We start from the raw sequence: 21,030 nt of genomic DNA, 5'->3' as shown, positions 1-21,030 counted from the left end.
ATCTCTTTTGGCTTGTTGTTATGTTTACATCGAACACATTTTGTTAACTTTATATACAAGGAAGACGTGATGGCCAAACTTAAAGACACTTTGATAGTTTGATGGGTAAGAAGACAAGACACCATAATAAAGTTAACTTCCATCTGTTCCAACATTACATGAGATAATGTCTTTACAGAGCTAATTCACATACATACCAAACACTAAATCTAATCCCATTACATAGCAACTAGCATCATGTAATTGTGTTTCTTTTACATACCACGAGCTCCCTTGGCTTTCACTTTTTCACCAATTACAAAAGTCTTACTCTTTCCTAAACTCGCCGAACTTAATAAATGAGTACAAAAATCGACAAGGCCATGTGGGTGAGAACTTTTCGTTAATAAATGTTACGGATAAATAAAAGCTAATGATGACTTTTTAAGATTTTTTTTTACCACAATAATGGATTTTCTGTATATTTTTATTATTAATTAATGTTATTGAAATTTAAATGAAAATTAAAAGTTTAATAAATTACTGTTAGTTAATAATTATAAAAATATGTTATTTATAAATAAACAATGCACTTATATTTAAACATTAAATATTTTTCTTCATTTATGTGAAAATTTGAAAACATCTAATATAGAAGAAATACTAGATTCTTCTGTTTAATTTTTTTTTACAAATAATAGATTCTTTTTTTTTAATAATGTCAAAGATTAAAAAAGAAAAAATAAATTGGTAGAATTAAAATAGAAACAAACTTGATTGTAATTTGAAAAGAGAAAAGTGAACCTCCGCGTCGAGCGGCGCACTGTATATATCCCCAATAATAAATCCACAGAATATTTCTTTTTCTTTGAGAGGCCATTAAAATCACCAAAAAGAAACAAAAAAGAAAATGAAAGAAAAGTAGAAAAAAAAAAAGTTGTGCAGAGAAGGAAGAAGAAACAAAGAAAAAGAAGAGAAAAATAAAATAACAAAATGGGTCTTCGTCTCCGTCTTCGTCTTCCTCACAAAAGCTCTCCTCGTTCACCTTCATATCTCCTTTTATGTGTTCTTGCTCTCTCCTTCTTCTCCTTCACCGCTCTTCTTCTCTACAAGGTATTTTTTTCCCTTCAGCAATTACTTTCCTAATTTACGTATTATCGGATCTGACAGAAACATAGATTTTTTTTTTTTTTTTTTTTGCTTATTTTGTCCTTTCGGAATATTTTGTTCAGTAATTTTGTCAGACTCCTTCAGCGACATTGATACTGTAAAATTTATGTTAGTAAATTGTTTTCTCCGTGATTGATTGATCCAATCATAAATATTACTAAGCTTTTATTGCTTCTCTGTGATCTTAAGAACAAACCACACGTGACTGCTTTTTTTTTATTTTATTATTGTCTTCTTCTTCTCACTGGGTAATTTCGTCGAACAGGTTGATGACTTTGTAGCTCAGACGAAAACTCTAGCCGGACATAACTTGGAACCGACACCGTGGCACATCTTCCCACGCAAATCTTTCAACGAAGCTACGAGACATTCTCAAGCTTACCGAATCCTTCAATGCTCCTACTTCTCATGTCCTTACAACGCCGTCGTTCAACCGAAGAGTCTCCTACCAGATTCCGGGTCGGGTCGTTCAACCCATCAACCGCAATGCCCAGACTTCTTCAGGTTAGAGTCTGAAACTGAACCAATTTCATTACTACTCAGAAAAGTTTCAAGCTTTTGGTTGATTATCATTGATTTGATGAAAAGCCAGGTATATTCACCGGGACTTAGAGCCATGGGCAAAGACTGGGGTGACTAAAGAGCACGTGAAGAGGGCTAAAGCAAACGCTGCGTTTCGAGTGTTGATACTATCGGGAAAGCTATACGTTGATCTTTACTACGCGTGTGTGCAGAGCAGAATGATGTTCACCATCTGGGGGATTCTTCAACTGCTCAACAAGTATCCTGGGATGGTTCCTGATGTTGACATGATGTTTGATTGCATGGACAAACCTATCATCAACCGGACAGAGCACCAGTCTTTTCCAGTTCCGCTTTTTCGTTATTGCACTAATGAAGCTCATTTGGACATTCCTTTTCCGGATTGGTCCTTCTGGGGCTGGTATACATATTATAATCTCTTTTTTCCATTAGACCCATTAGTTGTGTCTTGCCTGAATCTGAGTGTTGTGTTGAAGGTCGGAGACAAATCTAAGGCCGTGGGAAGAAGAGTTTGGGGATATAAAGCAAGGGTCTAGAAGACGTAGCTGGGAAAGCAAGCAACCTAGAGCTTACTGGAAAGGCAATCCCGATGTTGTATCACCTATTAGAGTAGAGCTCATGAAATGCAACCATTCAAGGTTATGGGGAGCACAGATTATGCGCCAGGTTCGCTTTTGCTTACAGACCTAATAGAATAGTTTAACCTGGATGGGATGGATGCTGATTGTGTTTTAAAATACAGGACTGGGCAGAAGAAGCAAAAGGTGGCTTTGAACAATCCAAGCTCTCCAACCAATGCAATCACCGGTATGTCTTAAGAGAAACCCCTCAAGTTATGCATTTATATATATGACTGGAGGATATGAGAAGGATCTAATATGATTGGAATTCATTGTATCATTATTATTAGGTACAAAATATATGCAGAGGGTTACGCTTGGTCCGTTTCCCTTAAGTATATCCTATCCTGTGGTTCCATGACACTCATAATCTCACCTGAGTATGAAGATTTCTTCAGCAGAGGCCTCCTTCCCAAGCAAAACTATTGGCCTGTCTCTCCCACTGATCTATGTCGGTCCATCAAATATGCTGTTGATTGGGGCAATGCCAACCCATCTGATGTAATATATTCCACATTTGTAGTCGAATCATCAATATATCAGATACCATTCATGTTCCTAAGGCGTTTCCTTTTTACAGGCTGAAAAAATAGGAAAAAGAGGACAAGAATATATGGAAAGCATTAGCATGAATCGGATTTATGACTACATGTTTCATCTCATCAGCGAGTACTCAAAGCTTCAGAAGTTCAAACCAGAGAAGCCGGCTTCAGCTAATGAAGTCTGTGCAGGATCATTGCTTTGCTTTGCTGAACAAAAAGAGAGGGAACTACTCGAACGATCCAGAGTCGTAGCACCTTCTCTGGATCAACCATGTAAACTTCCAGATGCAGATAGGAATAGGCTTGAGAGGTTGATCCAACAGAAGAAGAAAACAATTGAGAATGTTAGATACATGGAGATGACTAGAACAGAGAGGGGTTCCAGATGAGTTGTCTTTTCTGGAACATAAATTTTGGGTGTATCCAGATGAGTTGTAGCAAGAGATGATAATTGATTACGACTGTCGACTTGATTTATAGAATAAAGAGACCGTAATCTTACTGTTACACGGTGTGATGTTTGAATCAGACACAATGATAAACAATCAGTCTCACTCAGATATTCAAAAGTAACAAACTAGAAGCATAAGATACAAATCCTAATCCTTTAGTATGGGGAGGAGAACAACGTGAAAACTGAAGAGTAGCTATTACACTCGCCCTGAAATCAGCATGCAGCCAGCCAATCACGTATTCTCAACATGGTAACAACGGATTTATTCCATATATTGACCAAAAAACCACGGAAATGAAAACTAACCCCAAAACACACAATCCTTGGGATTCAAGCATTTCCCTCATCAAACTCATCATCATCATAAGGCGCTTCATACTCGAAATCTTGGTCTCTGTTCTCCATGGTTTTCCCATACTGAAATGCCTTGGTACCCATTGTAGTGAAAGGCATCAGCCCAAACGCACGGGCTGTTTTGATCTCTCTAGCAATCTTCCTTTGTGCCTTTGCGCTAATACCAGTCTGTCAAAAGATAATAAATAAAAAAGAAGGTTTCATCATGTGAACTTAGCAAATCGTCCTTACGGTATAAACCAAGCTAGACTAAAGCAAAAAAAAAAAACATCCAATTTGACCTGCTTCCTCTTAATGATGATCCCAGCTTCGGTGATGAAGTTTGCCAGAAACTTAACATTCTGTCCAACAAAACACATTTTATAGATGAGCACAAAAAGAAATAAGAAGTAACTATCTTTTCATTTACACATACCAACAAAGCCTTAAAAATTCACAAAACACATATGCTACACTCACCCTGAAATCAGCATTCTTCAGAACTTCTGCAGTAGTTACCTCAGACTTGTTATTATTCTGTCTAGGACTTTGCAACTGCTTTTGCATCTGCCATAAAAGAAAAGAACATATACTTAGTGTAAGTCTCAAGATCAAAAAGCAAACAAGAAACGATTAAGGAAGCATCTAAACTCGTACTAAACCCACTCTAGAATAGAATACATTACACATGAACTATAACACTCTGAGACTCGATTGCCCATTTACAGTACAAATGCACATTTGAAATAAAGTATCAATTAGGCAAGAGTTGCAAAGAAACCATACCTTAGGGAAGTTATTAGCGCCTCTAAAGTTTAAATCAGGCCTAAACGAGTACTCCTTCAAGCCATCTCCTTCGTCCACATTGTATAACAGCGCAGCTTCTTTCAATTTCCCATCAACGCCATCAGATGAAGGATCGAAGCTCTCGTCGTCTCTGTTCATAGAACCACCACCAGAGGAGTATCTCGACCCGCCGCCTCCTGATCTATTGTAGCCACTGAAATCGCGCTTATCTCTCTCGGCCTTACCGAGATGCTGGAAGAAACCACTGCTCTTCTCATCGTTGCCAGTGTTATCGCCAAACATCGATTCGAAATTGTCTGACGAGTCAAAAGAAGATTGATTACGTCTTGGATCTGCTCTAAGTTCGATTCGATTCCGTGGTTATTTCTGATACAATCTGAGAAATGTGACGAAACTAAAAAAAAAATTGTAGAAAATGGTGCTTTACCTTCGTTAGCGTTGGTCGAGAGGCTTCGAGATACGGTGGGACGAAATGATCGAAGGAGAGTTACATCGTTAACGGAACGAATAGCGAAACGGGCGATTCTCATTTTCCCAGACTTAGGGTTTTCGGAAATTTTCCGATCTGAGGTTTTGGCTGAGAGACAGAGGAGGAGAGTCACTGAGACGAAGATGACGGACGAGCGAGTACAGTTGCAGTAAAACAAATAATGGGCTGATGTAAGGCCCATTTTTGCTTTTTGGGTAGAGGGATCCTTGAAAGAACAAATAATGGGCTTATGTAAGGCCCAGGATACGAAAAAAGCACAACAGAGGTGAGTTGCCACTTGTAACTTGCCCATGTTGCTCTCGGCAAAGTCGACAAAATTGCAATAAAGTTTGGTTTGCTTCATCGTTAGGCACATGTCGACCAAATTTTGGATTCGGGGCACCAAACAAACAACAAAAAAACCTCACTTTGATATTATTATTTTTCTCCTTTGAAAGTTATGACCTTTTTATTAGTTATTTAGTTCTGACATACAAATTATATACTCAAAAAAAAAAAAAAAAAGGCAGGTTACCACGCACACTTGACCAATCAACAAATAGACACCATGTTTGTGTAGTTGTCATTAACAAACATGACAAAGATCTTTCTCTATCTACTTAAACATTTATTATCATGTTACAAAAGAAATTAAAGTGGATATCGCTATCTCAATTATTTTTATTTATTTAACGTAACACATAATTACGGAATCGTGTCTCCACCACATATTTTACACTCTTAAAACTTAGTAATAAATGAAAATACATAATTCATCAATTCATCTTTAATTTGGTTATGTACTAGTATGACAGATTTTTTTACTCACAACAAACAAACAAACAAATGTAACAGTAGTAGAATTTGCAAGTGTTCATTCCACATAAAAAAAAAAAAAAAAAAAAAAGTAAAATAGTCAAACAAAACTAATGAACCGGAACATAGGTTGATTTTTGATTTGGGCATATGATTTAAAATTATGTTTTTATAGATATAGAAATAAAGTGAATCAGAAGAAGTACAAAAAAAACACAATCACTAAAAAAGCTATGATATGACACAAAAGTCACATCAAATATTGCATGTGATTAAGCTAATGACCAACAGGTGCCAGTGAACCACACGAATTAGATAAACAATTAATCACATATATTAGAAAAAGGGTTACGTTTAGAATAGGTTTTGATTCGACTAATTATAATATCAAAGGAATTTATATGAAAGCAAGTTGTGACAATTTTGTTTTTTCCTTTATAAAAAACCAAAGAAACAAAAGAAAGAAAGGCGGAGAGTCAATTCAAAGACCTTTTGTTTGATGAGAACTGAGAACGGGTGAGTCGAGGATTGGTGCCGTGGTGCTTGATGTCCTCCACTTTACTACGCTCTCTCCATCGAGGAGACGAGGACTAATTCGCTACGGTGCTTCGCAATAATGTTTCTGAACACGTGTCATAAACTTAATGGATGTTATAAACAACGTCATCCACTTATAAAGTGCCACACTGTTAAAAGGGACCCGCGAAGGACCACAGATCAAATAGCGACCGTTGATTGCCACGCCAGTCACAGATGTCGTTAGCTTCACTTTTGGCATTAAATAGTGTTTACTGTGTACTCGATACAGCGGATTTATCTGGAACACGTTATAATAATTTATCTGTTAATTAGCATGCGACGGATGAAAGTATGAGATTAATTAATTTTATACGACTACACTATATTTGTATATATGCATTCTGTAGTCTCGCTTAACTGCAACGGTCTTAGGGTTTGATGATCATTTAAGATGCCACCACATCTGTGATCTATCTTCCAACTATTTGAATTAAACTATTTTGTCGCCGTCAGTCAAGACTTGGGGGCAGCAACTAGGCCTGGGCACTAATAGCCGTTACCCGTATTCGACCCGTTATTCCGTTCGTATCCGTCCCAAAAAAAGGTATCCGCAACTTTAGGGTCGAGTGAAAGGTATTATAATTATATTATCCGTAAGTAAGGGACGAGTATAGGATATTAATTTAGTTTTCAATATCCGTCCCGTTACTTGTTCATTTACCTGTTTTGTTACCCGACTCGTAAATACCCGTTAATATTTTGTATTATTATTACTATATATTATTAGTTTATAGAATTAAAGTTAAAATCTAAGTTCAACTTAGCCCAATTAAATTAATATTATTATATTTATTTTTAAAGTTTGTAATTTTATAATTTTTGGAACTATATGTTGTATAAATTTATGAATTTTTCTTTTTTTGTATGTCGGAATATGAAATTATTATTGCGATTATTGACAAAAATTTTATCGGGTACTCGTTTTTCCGGATAATAATAAAGGTTGGGTATTTAAAAGGTCAATTATTTTTTATTTGGTATCTGTTATTTTAAGATCGAGTACGAGTAAATTTTTTTTATTACCCGTTAAGGTCGGGTCAAGTAAAGGGTATGAGAAAATTTAAGGATATCGTCCTGTGTCCAGCCCTAGCAGCAACCATGGAACCAAATTTAAAGAATTGTAAATTTTCAAAAGATGCCTCTGCGATCGGGAATAAAAGATGTGCCAAAGTAATGTGAAACAATAAATAAATAAATACTGTAAATATTTTTATTGGATGATAAATGACAATGACGCAAGAAAAAAGGTGGTGTTTGGGACTCTAATCACAAATGCTTTTCCTCTTTTTTCTTATGACATTCACCTAATCTTTTATAAAGTTCAAGTCATTGTCTCCTACCACGCAATACCTTTTTTATAATTTCTCCATCGTATAATTTAAGTTGACTTTTCTTTGTTAATCCCAATTTTCTCTTTGGATCATAAAACCAAATGTTATTATTTTACTATTTATGAACCAGATACAAGATTTTATCCCAAAAAAATAAAAAATAAATAGAGAAGATAAATGCAAGCAAAAAGTAGAGAGATGTGGACTCCTTTCATGTTGTTCCAAGACCTCAACCCACCAGTATAGACTGCTGTATAGTAAACCTAAAATAATTGAGAGACAAAGAGATCTAATATCGAATCTTCTAACTCCTAATAAGTGGTGAAAAAAGTGAATCAATTTTGATGGGATCATGGGAGAGAAACAAAAGAAGAAGAAGCAAACAAATGGCAGCAGGACTATTTTGCTCATGTCGGTAAAACTTAAAGTTATCATCCATTCAATTAATTTTGCTGGAAGAAATTAATTTTGATTTGGATTCAACATGCTAAACAAAATATATAAAAGGAAAAACGATATGTGTCCCCCCAGGAACTTTCATATAGCACCACATCCACCCAGTTTTTAAACTTCGATCTCTGTCCCCCCAATTAGTAAGTTTCAGTACAGTATCCCCCTAATTGTAAAGTTCGAAACTTCTGTCCACACATTATGCTAAAATCGTGGTTTATCATTGGTTTATTGTTCCGGAAAATACATTAACCGCGTGCCAACAAAATTAAACCGGATTAACCCAGAAATCGACCCAAATTGACCCGATTCAACCCGTTAAACAATACCCATTTATCCTAAAATCCCCAAAACATAAAAATCCCCAAATCGAAGAACCCTAGAAACGAAAAAATCTCAATTTCCATGGATTCGAATGAGCTGGAGACGAATGCGATAATTGTTCATGACGAGGCTACTGCTACTGCTACTGGGTCTGTTCCGCCAGAGGAAGGAGGAGAAGGTCCGATCCAAGACGATGAACCCGATGATGAAGATCCAAGAGAGCGAGACGCCTTTGACATCGAGAAAGCTGTATTGGAGTTTGTAGACGAACCATCGATTGTTCATGATGAGTATCCGGACAGTTCAAGTGATGAAGATGATGAAGCTCGTCGGGTGAGAAAGCGGAACAACATCAGAAAAGTCGATGGGACTTTGTACTATCACCAGACATTCTTCAACGCCATTGCATTTAAGGAAGCTGTACTCGGCCATGCTCTGAAGACTGGATGCAACATCGCACAGTACAAGTATGATAAAACCAAGATTGGATTTAGATGTGCTGGCGATGGATGTATTTGGCGCATATATTGCGCAATCACGAAGAAATGTAGGAGGTGGAGGGTGAATAAGTACATTGATAAGCATACATGTAATCCAAATGGAGATTGTGAGATGTTGAAGGTTCCTGTTATCTCTAGGTTGTTTCTAGATCAAATCAGAGAAGAACCTGAGTATTTCATGCCAATGAAGATAGAACAAACCATTAAAGCAAAATGGAAGATCACTGTATCTAGGCCTCAATGTCAAGCTGCAAGGAATAAAGCTTTGAGATGGATTGAGAAAGAGTATGATGAGCAGTTTGCAAGGCTCCAAGATTATGCGGCTGAGATACGAGAATCAAACCAAGATTCAACTGTTGAAGTTGTCACTGTGACTAACGATGCAGGAGAAGAGGTATTTAACAGTTTCTATGTCTGCTTTGATGTGCTCAAGAGAACATGGAAAGATTCTTGTAGGCCACTAATAGGTTTAGATGGAACCTTTATAAAAGGTAAAGTTAAAGGTCAGTTGCTGGTTGCTTTAGGTAGAGATTCAGATAATGCTATATACCCAATAGCATGGGGGTGTGTACAAGTAGAAAACATAGTAAATTGGTTGTGGTTTGTGAGGAAGATGAAGGCTGATTTGGGACTAATGGATGGTGATGGTTATATCATAATCTCTGATCGCCAAAAGGTAATAAACATTCTGATTTTGGGTTCATTGCTAATGTGTTGTATTTATTCAGTTATTAACCTCTTGTTTTTTTTTTCAGGGACTCATCCGAGCTGTTGAGTTAGAGCTACCAAAAGCTGAGCATAGAATGTGTGTCCGACACATTTATAGCAACTTGAAGAAAAGTCATGGGAAAGATAAAGAGATGAAGAAGTATGTCTGGGATATTGCATGGAGCTACAATGAGAAGGATTTTGAAGCAAACATGATCAAGCTTCAAAACTACAGTGAGATTGTCTGGCGTGATGTGGTAAAGTCGAAACCAAGAACTTGGTGCAGGGCGTTCTACAAGCAAGGGAACTTCTGTGAAGATGTTGAGAATAACTCAGTCGAGTCATTCAACAACTCCATTTTGAAAGCCAGGGACAAAGCATTTGTGCCAATGCTTGAGACCATAAGGAGACTTGCGATGGTCAGGATTGCCAAGAGATCTGCTGAATCTCATGATCACAATGGGAGATGCACGCCATATGTGTCTAAGTTCCTTGCCAAAGAAATTGAAAAAGCTTCTGAATGCCAGATAAGAAGGAGCACAAACGACAGTTACGAAGCTACACTTAGTGGAGTTTCTCATCGGGTAAGCTTGACTGAGAGGACTTGCACTTGTCAGAAATGGCAAATCTGTGGCATTCCTTGTGAGCATGCTTATGGAGTCATGATTGATAGGAAGTTTGAGGTTGAAGACTATGTGTGTTTCTGGTTTCGGACACCTATGTGGAGGAGGAACTACACAGAAGGCCTTGTTCCACAAAGAGGACCTGCTTATTGGCCATCTACCAACCTCCCTAATGTGCATAGACCACCATCACCACCGCAGCCTGGGAGGAAGAAAGGAAAGGAAAGTAAGAAGGACAAAAAGAGGAAGAAAGGACCAAATGAGTCTCCTTCGAAAAAATCATCTAAAAAGTTGAAAAGGATAATGCATTGTGGTATGTGTGGTGAAGCTGGTCACAATTCTAGGTTTCACTCGAAGAAGAAGTCTACTAAACAGGTTAGTAGGTGTAGTTTTCAACAAAATGTGTTAGATAGTATGTGAATCTGACCTTAATTTTGCTTCATCTTGTGTCTTAGACATTTGAACCACAGATTGCTCAAGGCACTCAAGGCACTCAAGTGGAACCATGGATGCATTTTTAGGATGTTTAACTCGGCTTATGTATTGGTTTTGAACCATGGATGCATTTTTAGGATGTTTAACTCGGCTTATGTATTGGTTTTGAACCATTTCTGCCAATGTCTCTGATTTTTTGGTTGTTATTGTTATTGTTATTTTGGTTTCTCATTAGACATAAAAGAGGACACAACAAGAACATAACACTACCAACAACAACACAATACATAACAAACCAAACAACTACAAGCCAATACATAACAAAACCAACAACTACAAGCCAATCAAACTATCACTTTACTCAAACCAATCATGATCATACAACCTACAATTACAACAATCATTATTTTCTTCAGACTTGATTTGGTTTCCAACAGTTCTTCTTCTACCCTCTCAAAAATCTCTTTCTCTAGCTTCATTTGCATCCTCTCAAAAACAATCTTTTGGTGATCTATAGTCTCTGTTGTAATCTGGGATACTGTTTGTTCAAGTACAGCCGTTCTGACAGCCAATCTCTCAATCTCATCCAACAATGCTTAGTCAACCCATTTGAAATTGTGGTTATCATCAATGAGCTACAAAGCACAGAGAATTAGAGTGAAAATTTTCAAAAACAATCCAAAATTCAAACACAATACCTTAAGTGATGCAGCATAACCACACCGATAGTAACGGCGGTATGGATTGGCAGCAGACTTTGAAATCAACGCCACGATACTAGCTCCACACCAACATGTCTTCGGTACACCCACAACTCTTCTTCTCTGTTGGACATTGGCTGTTGCACTCGTAGCTCCAGATGAATTGCTCATATCCAAGCTCAGCTGTTGAAGATAGAAATCGAAAATATCGATGAAGAGAGCAAAACTAAAACTAGGGTTCTAAATTTTTTAATTTAGGGATTCTTCATACTGAGTATTTATTTCGGGTTGTGAATAACTCTAATCGGGTCACAATTCGGTTTATTGTATTCGGTTTTTGGTTTCGCATTGGTTTTATATCATCAACCGAGTAAACCAATGATAAACCACGATTTTAGCATAATGTGTGGACAGAAGTTTCGAACTTTACAATTAGGGGGATACTGGACTGAAACTTAGTAATTGGGGGGACAGAGATCGAAGTTTAAAAACTGGGTGGATGTGGTGCTATATGAAAGTTCTTGGGGGGACACAGATCGTTTTTCCTATATAAAACAAAAATTTAAAAAGTTTCAGAATAATTGAAGAGAGAATCAGAAATGTAGTAAAGTGGAAGGAAAGGGCTGAGAAAGAAAGATAGAGATTCTACGAGCACCACATAATATTCGTTAAAATTTCACCATCGTATCGTATTATTAAGAAACGAAAGAGAGAGAATAAAAACAATACAAAATAAAAAAAAAACCAGACAATATATTGGAGTGGTCCTACGAGCAAAGATACCACCAAAACAACGACTCGTGCATTTAGTCTGTACATATCCAAATTTTTAGATATCATTTGGACCAAACCAAATTAAAAAAAAAAAAAAACCAAATCATATTTTTATTATATACTCCCTCCGTTTCATAATATAGGATGTTTAGAGGATTATTTTTGTTTCATAATATAGGATGTTTCCAACTTTCTATGCAACTTTTAGATTAATTTTATATTTTCTATTGTGCAGTCTTGGGTATGATTGGTTAAATTTTTTAAAAGTAACTTTTTCTTAATATGTCTGTTTCTATTAAAACATCCTATATTTTGAAACGGAGGGAGTGTTTCTACTAAAACATCCTATATTTTGAAACGGAGGGAGTACTTTTTAGCTAAAGAGAGTAATGACAAAGTTTTTGACTAAACTTTTCTGATAAAAATCATTTCCAGAATTTTCACGCCTCGTTTTTTTTTTTTTTTTTCTTTTTTATAAAAATATAATTCTGAATTTTTGTTTTTGTCTTTTTAATTTAAAGTTTCTGATATTTTTGTTGGTGGGAAGAGTTAAAAACTCAGTTAAGTTGAGTTGGGTTTGTTTGATTGGAAGAAAGGACTCTCCTTGGTTTGGTGAATTTTTGTTTTCTTACACTTTTGATTTTGACTTTTCTATTCCGGCGATGCCGACGCCGGTTATTACGGCGAGAGAATGCTTAACAGAGGAAGCTGCTCGTGCTTTAGACGACGCCGTTGCCGTAGCTCGTCGTAGAAGCCACGCTCAAACGACGTCGCTTCACGCTGTTTCCGCTCTTTTAGCTATGCCTTCGTCTATACTCCGTGAAGTCTGCGTCTCACGCGCCGCTAGAAACACTCCTTACTCCTCTAGTCTCCAATTCCGAGCTTTAGAGCTCTGCGTCGGCGTTTCTCTCGACAGGCTCCCGTCGTCGAAGTCCCCGGCGGCGACGGAAGAAGATCCTCCGGTTTCGAATTCCCTCATGGCGGCGATCAAACGCTCTCAGGCGAATCAGAGACGGCATCCAGAGTCTTATCACCTCCAGCAGATCCACAACGGCGGCGGAGGATGTCAGACGACGGTTTTGAAAGTTGAGTTGAAGTATTTCATACTGTCGATCCTCGACGATCCGATTGTGAACCGGGTTTTTGGTGAAGCCGGGTTTCGGAGCTCCGATATTAAGCTTGATGTGCTTCACCCTCCGGTTACGCAGTTCTCTTCTCGCTTCTCTCGTGGTCGTTGTCCTCCTCTCTTCCTATGTAATCTCCCCAACTCGGATCCGAATCGTGACCTCCCGTTTAGTGGGAGCGTCGATGAGAATTCTCGGAGGATCGGAGAAGTATTAGGTCGGAAAGATAAGAGGAACCCTCTCCTTGTTGGTAATTGTGCTAACGAAGCTCTCAAAACGTTCGTTGATTCGATTAATAGTGGGAAGTTAGGGTTTGTTCCTATGGAGATTAGTGGATTAAGTGTGATTAGTGTAGAGAAGGAGATTAGTGAAATTTTAGCTGATGGATTAAGAACTGACGAGGAGATTCGTGGGAAGATTGATGAGTTAGGAAGAATCGTGGAGCAGAGTAATGGTTCGAAAACGGGGATGGTGCTTAATCTGGGAGAGTTTAAGGTCTTTACTAGTGAAGGTAATGGTCTTGAGAAGTTGGTGTTGAAGCTCTCGGGTTTGTTGAAAGATCAAAGTAAGAAACTTTGGTTCATTGGATGTGTGTCGAGCAACGAGACTTACACGAAGCTTATTGATCGGTTTCCTAATATTGAGAAGGATTGGGACCTTCATGTTCTTCCAATCACAGCCTCTAAACCCTCGAGTCAAGGGGTTTATCCCAAATCAAGGTAATGCCTTTTGCTATTTCCATTTACATTATTAGACTGTTGAACTGAATGCTATTTATACCTCTTATATTTGGCTGAGACATCATCACTAAACTTGTGGGAATAGTTTATTGTTTGCGTCAACGTCGAAAACATATAAACTCAAATATTTTAACATACCACTATCATGGCACTTCCTTCTCAGCTTTTTGCTTCCCATTTTTCTGAAAGTAGACATTAATGTTCTGTCTTTGCAACTGATCAAGTTCCTAATTGGATGAATGTGTTGGTTACAGCTTGATGGGATCATTTGTTCCGTTTGGAGGGTTCTTCTCATCAACATCAGACTTCAGAGTACCGTTGAGTAGCACAGTTAATCAGACGTTCTCTAGATGTCACATCTGCAACGAGAAGTATTTGCAAGAAGTAGCTGCTGTTATCAAGGCTGGTTCAAGTCTCTCTCTGGCTGACCAATGTTCCGAGAAGTTGCCCTCATGGCTACGGGCAGCAGAGACCGAGTTAGACAAGGGAACAACGGGCAGCACTAAGGTGCGTTTTTTATCAACTTTTTCCTCATTTGCAGTCGCTTCTAATGGTGTTGATGTAATACATCTTGAGAGATTTCGGTTCTGATTCAGTGCAGGCTTTAGATGACGCTAACACGTCAGCTTCACAAACCGCAGCTTTGCAGAAGAAATGGGACAATATATGCCAAAGTATCCACCAAACTACGGCCTTTCCTAAACTCGGTTTTCAGTCTGTGAGTCCACAGTTCCCAGTTCAGACCGAGAAGAGCGTGCGAAACCCAACGGAGCCAAATGGTCCCATTATGCCCAGCAGAACCCCTTCAAGCTTTTTGGAGACGCCTAAACTGCTGAGTCCTCCAATCTCAAAGCCAAAACATATAGAAGATCCAACGACATTGGTGACTAACCGCACAGTGAGTTCGCCTTTGAGTTGTGTTACTACAGATTTAGGGTTGGGAGTAATCTATGCATCAAAAAGCCAGGAATCAAAAGCAGCGAGGGAGAAACCGCTACTGATGACCTTAAACTCTTCTTTAGAGCATACATATCAGAAAGATTTCAAGTCTCTCAGAGAATCACTCTCTCGTAAAGTTGCATGGCAGAACGAAGCTGTGAATGCCATAAGCCAAATCATCTGTGGATGCAAAACTGACTCCACGAGAAGTAACCAAGCAAACGGAATTTGGCTGGCTCTTCTTGGACCCGATAAAGTAGGGAAGAAGAAAGTAGCGATGGCTCTTTCTGAAGTCCTCTTTGGTGGTCAGGTCAATAGCATCTGTGTAGAATTTGGGTCAGAGCATTGTTCTCCTGATGACAAATTCAGAGGCAAAACAGTGGTAGATTACATAACCAGTGAGTTATCAAGGAAACCACACTCTGTTATTTTACTAGAAAACGTGGAAAAAGCTGAGTTCCCGGATCAGATGAGATTGTCTGAAGCTGTAAGTACTGGGAAACTCCGTGATTCGCATGGAAGAGTGATCAGTATGAAAAGTGCGATTGTTGTTGTGACGTCTGGGATTGCCAAGGATAATGCTACTGATCATGTTATTAAACCTGTGAAGATTTCTGAGGAACAAGTTCTCAGCGCAAGAAGCTGGAAACTGCAGATTAAGCTAGCAGAAGCTACTAAAATTGGGGTAAATAAGAGAAAACATGAGCTAGAAACAGAGCAACGTGCAGCGAAAGTGCAACGTTCATATCTGGATCTGAATCTTCCAGTGGATGAGACAGAAGTTGGCCTCGATCATGAGACAGAGGACAGGAACGCTTGGTTCGATAGCTTCATTGAACAAGTGGACGGAAAAGTGACGTTCAAACCGGTTGACTTCGATGGGTTAGCCAAGAACATTCAAGAGAAGATCAGTTCTCATTTTGAGCGGTGCTTTGGATCCGAAACACATCTAGAGCTTGATAAAGAAGTGATCATCCAGATTCTGGCGGCTTCTTGGTCATCAGTATCATCGGGTGAAGAAGAAAAGACAGTTGATCAGTGGATGCAAACCGTTCTTGCTCCGAGCTTTGCTGAAGCAAGACAGAAGTACGGTTCAAATCCAATGCTGGCCGTGAAGCTGGTTGCTACTTCTTCTAGCGGTTTAGATTCCGGAGTAGAGTTGCCGGCCAAGGTGGATGTGATGTGATTACACACGCATATATTATAAATGAGGTAATAAATAGTTATAATCCCCAAGATTGTTTTTGTCATGGAAATTTTATTTTTTTGGCTTGTGTAAATTACAATGTATATAATGGCTAAGACTAAGAGCTATCACGTACATAGGTTTGTGTAGGAGTACCAATTTGCCACAGCTCTTTTTGGCATTTTGAGTTTAGGATATATTTCTCCCAAATTTTTTTGTCCTATTCCCAACTTCCAAATTCAGATGTATTAAACCATCTTCTCCTGTAACCGATGTGCTTTTTTCGTTAAAATAGTAATTCATCATATCAGTCAAACCAGAAGATTTGATTCAAAGTCAAAGTCAAAGTCAAAACACTGCCTTAGTAAAACGCTGAATTGACTAACATTGCATAGAACGACACCGTTTGAGATGATTTCGGGATTAGAGGTGTTATATAAAGTGAACAACAGAGAGAGACAGAGCAAGTGCGTGGCGAATGAGAGGAGATTAGGATCACTGGATCAGATTCGGCTAATGTCACGACCAAAGACAAAAGTGGTGAGCCAGTTGATAGCGACATAGAAACGGTTTCTCCAGCTGACGACTCGAGTCAGATACGCAGACCTCCATATGAACCAGCTCACAAAACCCGCCATTGATATTCCTTTTCCTTCCTGCTCAAGAAAACTCCCTCCTCCAAGTTAGCCATCTATTATGTAGGGATTTTTAAGTGAAAAGTGTGAATGAGAGCTTCTTTGTTACATACCTTACTCTCACGGAGATCAACGAGAGCTTTGTATCTTCCAATAGTAGCCATACTTCCCAAATGCTTGTACACAAATGGTTCTCCAAGTTCCATGTCTTTTGCACTCATGGCTCTTCCACCTCCAGCTTTTCCCATCACGTTCAACAGATTCGCCAAGTATTTGCCTTCTCTCTCAGCCACCTTCATTAGATCAGATATTTATACGTTAAGACTCAGCGTAGAAACAAAAGTAAATGGATTCTATTAAACCATTATAGAGACCTGTGCAAGAGCAGGAAGTGTTGATTTCCCTGTGCTCGCAAGGTAACCACTACAGTCACCAATCGCAAACACGTCTTGTGCAGAAGGTACACGCATCCACTCATCAATTCCAATCCTGCGGAAACAGAATGATCCAAGATCAGAAACTGTTCGAAAAAAAAAAACAGAACAACTTTAGTTGTGAGTTTTGGAATTAACTGACCTGCCACCTGGATCTTTTGGAAAACCAAGAGACCTCACAAATGAAGATGGACCAACACCAGTGGACCAGACTAAGAGTCCATAAGGAACTTCGGTGCCATCATCAAGAATTAGCTTCTGAGGCTTTACTTCTTTCACAATCCCACGCACAAGCTTCACTCCAGACTGAAGTCAATGATAGCAGATTTTTTCAACATCAAACTATCCAAAATTCTCTCAAACTAAAGTCAAATAAAGTTTTCACATTTGGATAAAGAGTTATATAAAACCTTGTTTAGCTGCTTGATTGCATAGTGCCTGAGTCGATCATCGAAAGAAGAAAGTATATCCCTTGCCTGGAAAGAAACAAAGGTCAAAATTTTCATATTTATGAGAATGATCATCATATATATATATGAATTACTTTGATAAGGCAAAAAAACCTCAATCAAAGTAACACGAATGTCGTCTTTGACATGAGCATATCTCTGGCGAACATCTTTCATGATGAAATCACTCAATTCACCACTAAACTCGACACCAGTCGGCCCACCTCCAACCACAACGCAATGCAACAGCCTCTTCTTCTCTCCTTGTGATATGCCTATTATTGCATATATGTAAATGATTATGAGTTCAGTTTTAATCAAAAGGTAAAAGAAAGTGGATGAAGAATATTGTGTTGTATATTATACCTGGAACTTCAGAGAGCATGAGGTTAAGAAGAAGCTTCCTACGAATCTCCTGAGCATGGTGAACCTCACGGAGGAAGATGGCGTTTTCTAAGACTCCATTAATTCCAAATGTGGATGCTTCTGCACCACAAGCTAGAATCAGTTTGTCATAAGCGATCTTGAACTTCCATGGCTTCAATGTGCTTGATCCCTCAGTTACCGTCTCACAGTGCACCTGTTTAAACCAAGAGGAGGATCCCCACAAAGTCAAAACCAAATGAATTGATGTGCCACTTCTACCTTTGCGTTTAGTGTATCATTTTTTCCAAATAAAAAACATTTTGTTAATTGAAAAAGTCAAGCAAAAATTGGAAGGAAATCTCAAATTGGCGTTTGCTTTTATGCTTTGAAAAATATTCCTAAAAAAACAAATATATGTTTGTCCATATAGAATGAAACGAAACCATGTCTACATAAATCTTCTTCTACATATCACAAACTGTAGGAAAAAAACCCAAAACATAAATAAAAATAGACACATGTATCTGTAAAGACTTTTCTTCAATTTCAAGAACTTCACGATTATTAAACCGTTTCCGAATTTTAGGAAAAAAAAAAAAAGACACAAGAATTAGCCATAAACCTAATTAAGTAGTAATCAAGATTAAAAATATGAAAGACCAAGAAAACGATTAAGTGAAAACCTCAGATTTACCTCATGATTATCAGCATCGAGTTTAGAGCAATTAGCGAGGAAGTAATAAGAACCGGGTTCTCTTGAAATCGCCGGTTGGATACGAGAGATTGGCTCAGCAACGGACCTAAACTCAAGCGTACCGACACAAGTAGAAGCCAAGAGAGGGGTGAAGACCATGTGGTTCCTAGGAGACACACAAACGACATCGTAAATACTCGTATCGATCCCTTTCATAAGACGACAACCCGCCCAACCCGACCCGAGAACCAGAACCCTCGGCTTCTCTCCTTCTCTAGTCGGAGCCAAACCGTCGTAACGTTGTGGCTCCAACTCCAACCCATTATTATTAGCTACATCCTCCTTTGCTTGAACCGTCTCGCTCACTTGTGGTTGCCTTCGCAGAGCGGTACAGAAACGGGAAGAGAGAGTGTAGGATTCAGGGTTTCTGAACACGTTTCCGACCGATGAAGTAGTCGGCGAGATTCTTACTAGGTTTTTGATCAAAAACATGATTTCTTTTACTTCTCTAATCGACAAAGCAACCTAAGTTGTTCTACAAGAGCCGCCTTTGGTTCTCCTCTCTGTATTCAGTATTAATTCACTGTATACGTATGAGAAAAACCTACGTGCCAGTTTTGGAAATGACAGATGGCACTCTGATTCTGAATCTTCTTTCTCCCCCAAAATAAATGGAAAATTTTCGTATTCGTAACAAAATAAATATTTTTTTTGGTAGCCACAGAAATATTTAAAACGTTTTAACAAAATAAATAAAGAATAATCTGTGCTTAGCACACGAAGACTGCTTCGATATTAATGAAGACCTTACACCGATGCCATGTGCTGTAGGCTGTAGCTGTTCGTTGGGTAAAAGGTACAAACAATTGGGAGTTTTTTATATAAAAGAAAATCTGAAAAAGTTATATGGTTGTTGAAAAATCTAAAAATATAAAACATGTGAATCACTAAAAATATAAATAAAAGAAGCGTCAGCAGAACTTGATGCGCAAGAAACGACAATAAAAAACATGTGATTCACTAACACTCATGTGGGGCGCAAGAAAAGGACGTCAGATTCTTCGCTGTCTGTTATTATTATTATTGCCCAAGTGGTTAACGGATTCAAACAACACCGGCCCAATAGCCCGTTTATTTAGATCATTTATTCATTTGGGTTTTAATAAAGCCCACCCAGTACGTAAGAGTTAAGACAAATATCATTCTTTTACCATTTATTGAAACTGAGAGATCAACGTATACAAAAATGTATAATGGTCTGTTTATTAATTTTCAGTACATATTATTTAAGATGCCGAAATTATATTATTCACTATATGTAAAAAGATAACACACATATAAATATTTAATAATACAATAACATATATTATATATATCACAGAACATTTAATTTTTCTCTTTTTCTTAACAATACAAAAAAACATTTGTATTCATCCTCTCCGTCTCCGACCTCCTCCACGCCTTCCTGGTGGGTTGTGCCGTGCGTTGGCCGATGGTTTGTCATAGTCATTGGTGCTCACCATCAACGATCTACCTCTCTCCACCATCTTTTCATTTTCTGTTATATGCATGTAGGTTTAACATATATATTACGTACGTATATATAGATATACGAGCTTTAAAAAAGAATAGAGATGCATGTATAGCTAAAAAATTCCATAAACAAAAAAAACGAAAGATAGAAAACCTCCACACACATGTATCATGTACGGGCCAATCAGCCATTTGGCTAAATACGACTATACGAGATATATCTAAGCGGCTAAACCTACGATTACGATTGATCATAAATATCGAAGAGACTAAGCAATCCAACGATCGATTCTGAAAATTTGATGAATCTATATACAACTCTAATTTTTTACCCTCTTTATTGTATATGTCGATGGTATCATGATGAGCTCGATTGCTCTTACCTGAAAATGATGATAAGGTGATTCGAGCGGAAGAGACGATCGAAAGTGCAAAGAAGATGCACAAACACAGCCGAATTGTATAACAATAACCCATCCTCTCTTTTTCCTTTCCCTCTTTCTATCTCTCTCTCTCTCTTTCCTCTATTCAACTATATCTCTTGTGAGTTGTGACCCTCTCCTTTTATATACGCAAAATGATTTAAATTAACATTAGTTCCAAACTACTTTAACATAACATATTTTTCGGAGAGTGCTATATAACCGGAATATTCTAATTTATTTACATGCATGAAAGAAACTCTATAATATATCATGTTGAGATGACTAATACAAACTCAAGCAAATTATATAAGAAATTACGGAATCGATGTCCTAGCCTTAATTTTCTA

General features: G+C 38.0%; 6 protein-coding genes across 8 annotated transcripts; 3 read left to right on the top strand and 3 right to left on the bottom strand.

Annotated features, from left to right (window-relative positions):
• The first annotated feature begins 765 nt into the window (after positions 1-765).
• LOC147923281 (uncharacterized) lies at positions 766-3,361 on the top strand. Of its 2 annotated transcripts, none has more exons than XM_087494720.1 (7): positions 766-1,092; positions 1,415-1,653; positions 1,742-2,092; positions 2,169-2,358; positions 2,435-2,499; positions 2,603-2,813; positions 2,893-3,361. In XM_087494720.1, exons 1-7 carry the CDS (start codon positions 973-975, stop codon positions 3,241-3,243), a joined length of 1,527 nt encoding a protein of 508 aa, XP_087350846.1. In that variant the 5' UTR covers positions 766-972; the 3' UTR covers positions 3,244-3,361. The 2 variants fall into 2 exon arrangements, with proteins under 2 accessions (XP_087350846.1, XP_087350847.1); XM_087494721.1 differs by having other exon boundaries at positions 850-1,092; positions 1,738-2,092.
• LOC104754888 (uncharacterized) lies at positions 3,306-5,129 on the bottom strand. 2 transcript variants are annotated; one of them, XM_087494722.1, is made up of 5 exons: positions 4,876-5,129; positions 4,428-4,780; positions 4,122-4,208; positions 3,944-4,003; positions 3,306-3,830 (listed from the first exon to the last, which is right to left on the bottom strand). In XM_087494722.1, exons 1-5 carry the CDS (start codon positions 5,117-5,119, stop codon positions 3,639-3,641), a joined length of 936 nt encoding a protein of 311 aa, XP_087350848.1. In that variant the 5' UTR covers positions 5,120-5,129; the 3' UTR covers positions 3,306-3,638. The 2 variants fall into 2 exon arrangements, with proteins under 2 accessions (XP_087350848.1, XP_087350850.1); XM_087494724.1 differs by having other exon boundaries at positions 4,428-4,744; positions 4,876-5,076.
• Positions 5,130-8,498: 3,369 nt separating this feature from the next.
• LOC147923280 (uncharacterized) lies at positions 8,499-10,769 on the top strand. Its single transcript, XM_087495214.1, has 3 exons — positions 8,499-9,593; positions 9,673-10,623; positions 10,704-10,769. The coding sequence occupies exons 1-3, from the start codon at positions 8,499-8,501 to the stop codon at positions 10,767-10,769; spliced, it is 2,112 nt and encodes a 703-aa protein (XP_087351340.1).
• A 1,756-nt stretch (positions 10,770-12,525) lies between these two features.
• On the top strand, positions 12,526-16,463 carry LOC104754886 (protein SMAX1-LIKE 6). Its single transcript, XM_010477170.3, has 3 exons — positions 12,526-14,001; positions 14,277-14,529; positions 14,624-16,463. The coding sequence occupies exons 1-3, from the start codon at positions 12,821-12,823 to the stop codon at positions 16,145-16,147; spliced, it is 2,958 nt and encodes a 985-aa protein (XP_010475472.1). The 5' UTR covers positions 12,526-12,820; the 3' UTR covers positions 16,148-16,463.
• Positions 16,203-19,657, bottom strand: LOC104754885 (internal alternative NAD(P)H-ubiquinone oxidoreductase A1, mitochondrial). Its single transcript, XM_010477169.3, has 8 exons — positions 18,726-19,657; positions 18,032-18,245; positions 17,780-17,940; positions 17,627-17,692; positions 17,359-17,522; positions 17,157-17,271; positions 16,896-17,075; positions 16,203-16,803 (listed from the first exon to the last, which is right to left on the bottom strand). Exons 1-8 carry the CDS (start codon positions 19,215-19,217, stop codon positions 16,651-16,653), a joined length of 1,545 nt encoding a protein of 514 aa, XP_010475471.1. The 5' UTR covers positions 19,218-19,657; the 3' UTR covers positions 16,203-16,650.
• A 307-nt stretch (positions 19,658-19,964) lies between these two features.
• LOC147923279 (protein PSY3-like) lies at positions 19,965-20,815 on the bottom strand. Its single transcript, XM_087497114.1, has 2 exons — positions 20,642-20,815; positions 19,965-20,283 (listed from the first exon to the last, which is right to left on the bottom strand). The coding sequence occupies exons 1-2, from the start codon at positions 20,733-20,735 to the stop codon at positions 20,156-20,158; spliced, it is 222 nt and encodes a 73-aa protein (XP_087353240.1). The 5' UTR covers positions 20,736-20,815; the 3' UTR covers positions 19,965-20,155.
• Between the last annotated feature and the right edge of the window lie 215 nt (positions 20,816-21,030).

Source organism: Camelina sativa, chromosome 17 (genome assembly GCF_030686135.1).
Source record: "Camelina sativa cultivar CO46 ecotype springtype chromosome 17, ASM3068613v1".
Lineage (NCBI taxonomy): Eukaryota > Viridiplantae > Streptophyta > Magnoliopsida > Brassicales > Brassicaceae > Camelina > Camelina sativa.
This window is presented reverse-complemented; position numbering and strand designations above follow the sequence as displayed.

What these genes read in the sequence shown, in the direction of transcription:
- LOC147923280 (XM_087495214.1), top strand. Translation starts at nt 8,499, where the DNA reads ATGGATTCGAATGAGCTGGAGACGAATGCGATAATTGTTCATGACGAG. An exon ending in TAATCTCTGATCGCCAAAAG is followed by an intron (nt 9,594 to 9,672) that starts GTAATAAACATT and finishes TTTTTTTTTCAG; the next exon opens with GGACTCATCCGAGCTGTTGA. An exon ending in AGAAGAAGTCTACTAAACAG is followed by an intron (nt 10,624 to 10,703) that starts GTTAGTAGGTGT and finishes CTTGTGTCTTAG; the next exon opens with ACATTTGAACCACAGATTGC.
- LOC104754886 (XM_010477170.3), top strand. Translation starts at nt 12,821, where the DNA reads ATGCCGACGCCGGTTATTACGGCGAGAGAATGCTTAACAGAGGAAGCT. An exon ending in GGGGTTTATCCCAAATCAAG is followed by an intron (nt 14,002 to 14,276) that starts GTAATGCCTTTT and finishes TGTTGGTTACAG; the next exon opens with CTTGATGGGATCATTTGTTC. An exon ending in GAACAACGGGCAGCACTAAG is followed by an intron (nt 14,530 to 14,623) that starts GTGCGTTTTTTA and finishes GATTCAGTGCAG; the next exon opens with GCTTTAGATGACGCTAACAC.
- LOC104754885 (XM_010477169.3), bottom strand. Translation starts at nt 19,217, where the DNA reads ATGTTTTTGATCAAAAACCTAGTAAGAATCTCGCCGACTACTTCATCG. An exon ending in CCAAAAGATCCAGGTGGCAG is followed by an intron (nt 17,272 to 17,358) that starts GTCAGTTAATTC and finishes CTGTTTCCGCAG; the next exon opens with GATTGGAATTGATGAGTGGA. An exon ending in TTGATCTCCGTGAGAGTAAG is followed by an intron (nt 16,804 to 16,895) that starts GTATGTAACAAA and finishes TTTCTTGAGCAG; the next exon opens with GAAGGAAAAGGAATATCAAT.
- LOC147923279 (XM_087497114.1), bottom strand. Translation starts at nt 20,735, where the DNA reads ATGGGTTATTGTTATACAATTCGGCTGTGTTTGTGCATCTTCTTTGCA. An exon ending in CACCTTATCATCATTTTCAG is followed by an intron (nt 20,284 to 20,641) that starts GTAAGAGCAATC and finishes TGCATATAACAG; the next exon opens with AAAATGAAAAGATGGTGGAG.
- LOC147923281 (XM_087494720.1), top strand. Translation starts at nt 973, where the DNA reads ATGGGTCTTCGTCTCCGTCTTCGTCTTCCTCACAAAAGCTCTCCTCGT. An exon ending in TCCAACCAATGCAATCACCG is followed by an intron (nt 2,500 to 2,602) that starts GTATGTCTTAAG and finishes CATTATTATTAG; the next exon opens with GTACAAAATATATGCAGAGG. An exon ending in GCAATGCCAACCCATCTGAT is followed by an intron (nt 2,814 to 2,892) that starts GTAATATATTCC and finishes TCCTTTTTACAG; the next exon opens with GCTGAAAAAATAGGAAAAAG.
- LOC104754888 (XM_087494722.1), bottom strand. Translation starts at nt 5,119, where the DNA reads ATGGGCCTTACATCAGCCCATTATTTGTTTTACTGCAACTGTACTCGC. An exon ending in CTCGACCAACGCTAACGAAG is followed by an intron (nt 4,781 to 4,875) that starts GTAAAGCACCAT and finishes AACTTAGAGCAG; the next exon opens with ATCCAAGACGTAATCAATCT. An exon ending in TCATCATTAAGAGGAAGCAG is followed by an intron (nt 3,831 to 3,943) that starts GTCAAATTGGAT and finishes ATCTTTTGACAG; the next exon opens with ACTGGTATTAGCGCAAAGGC.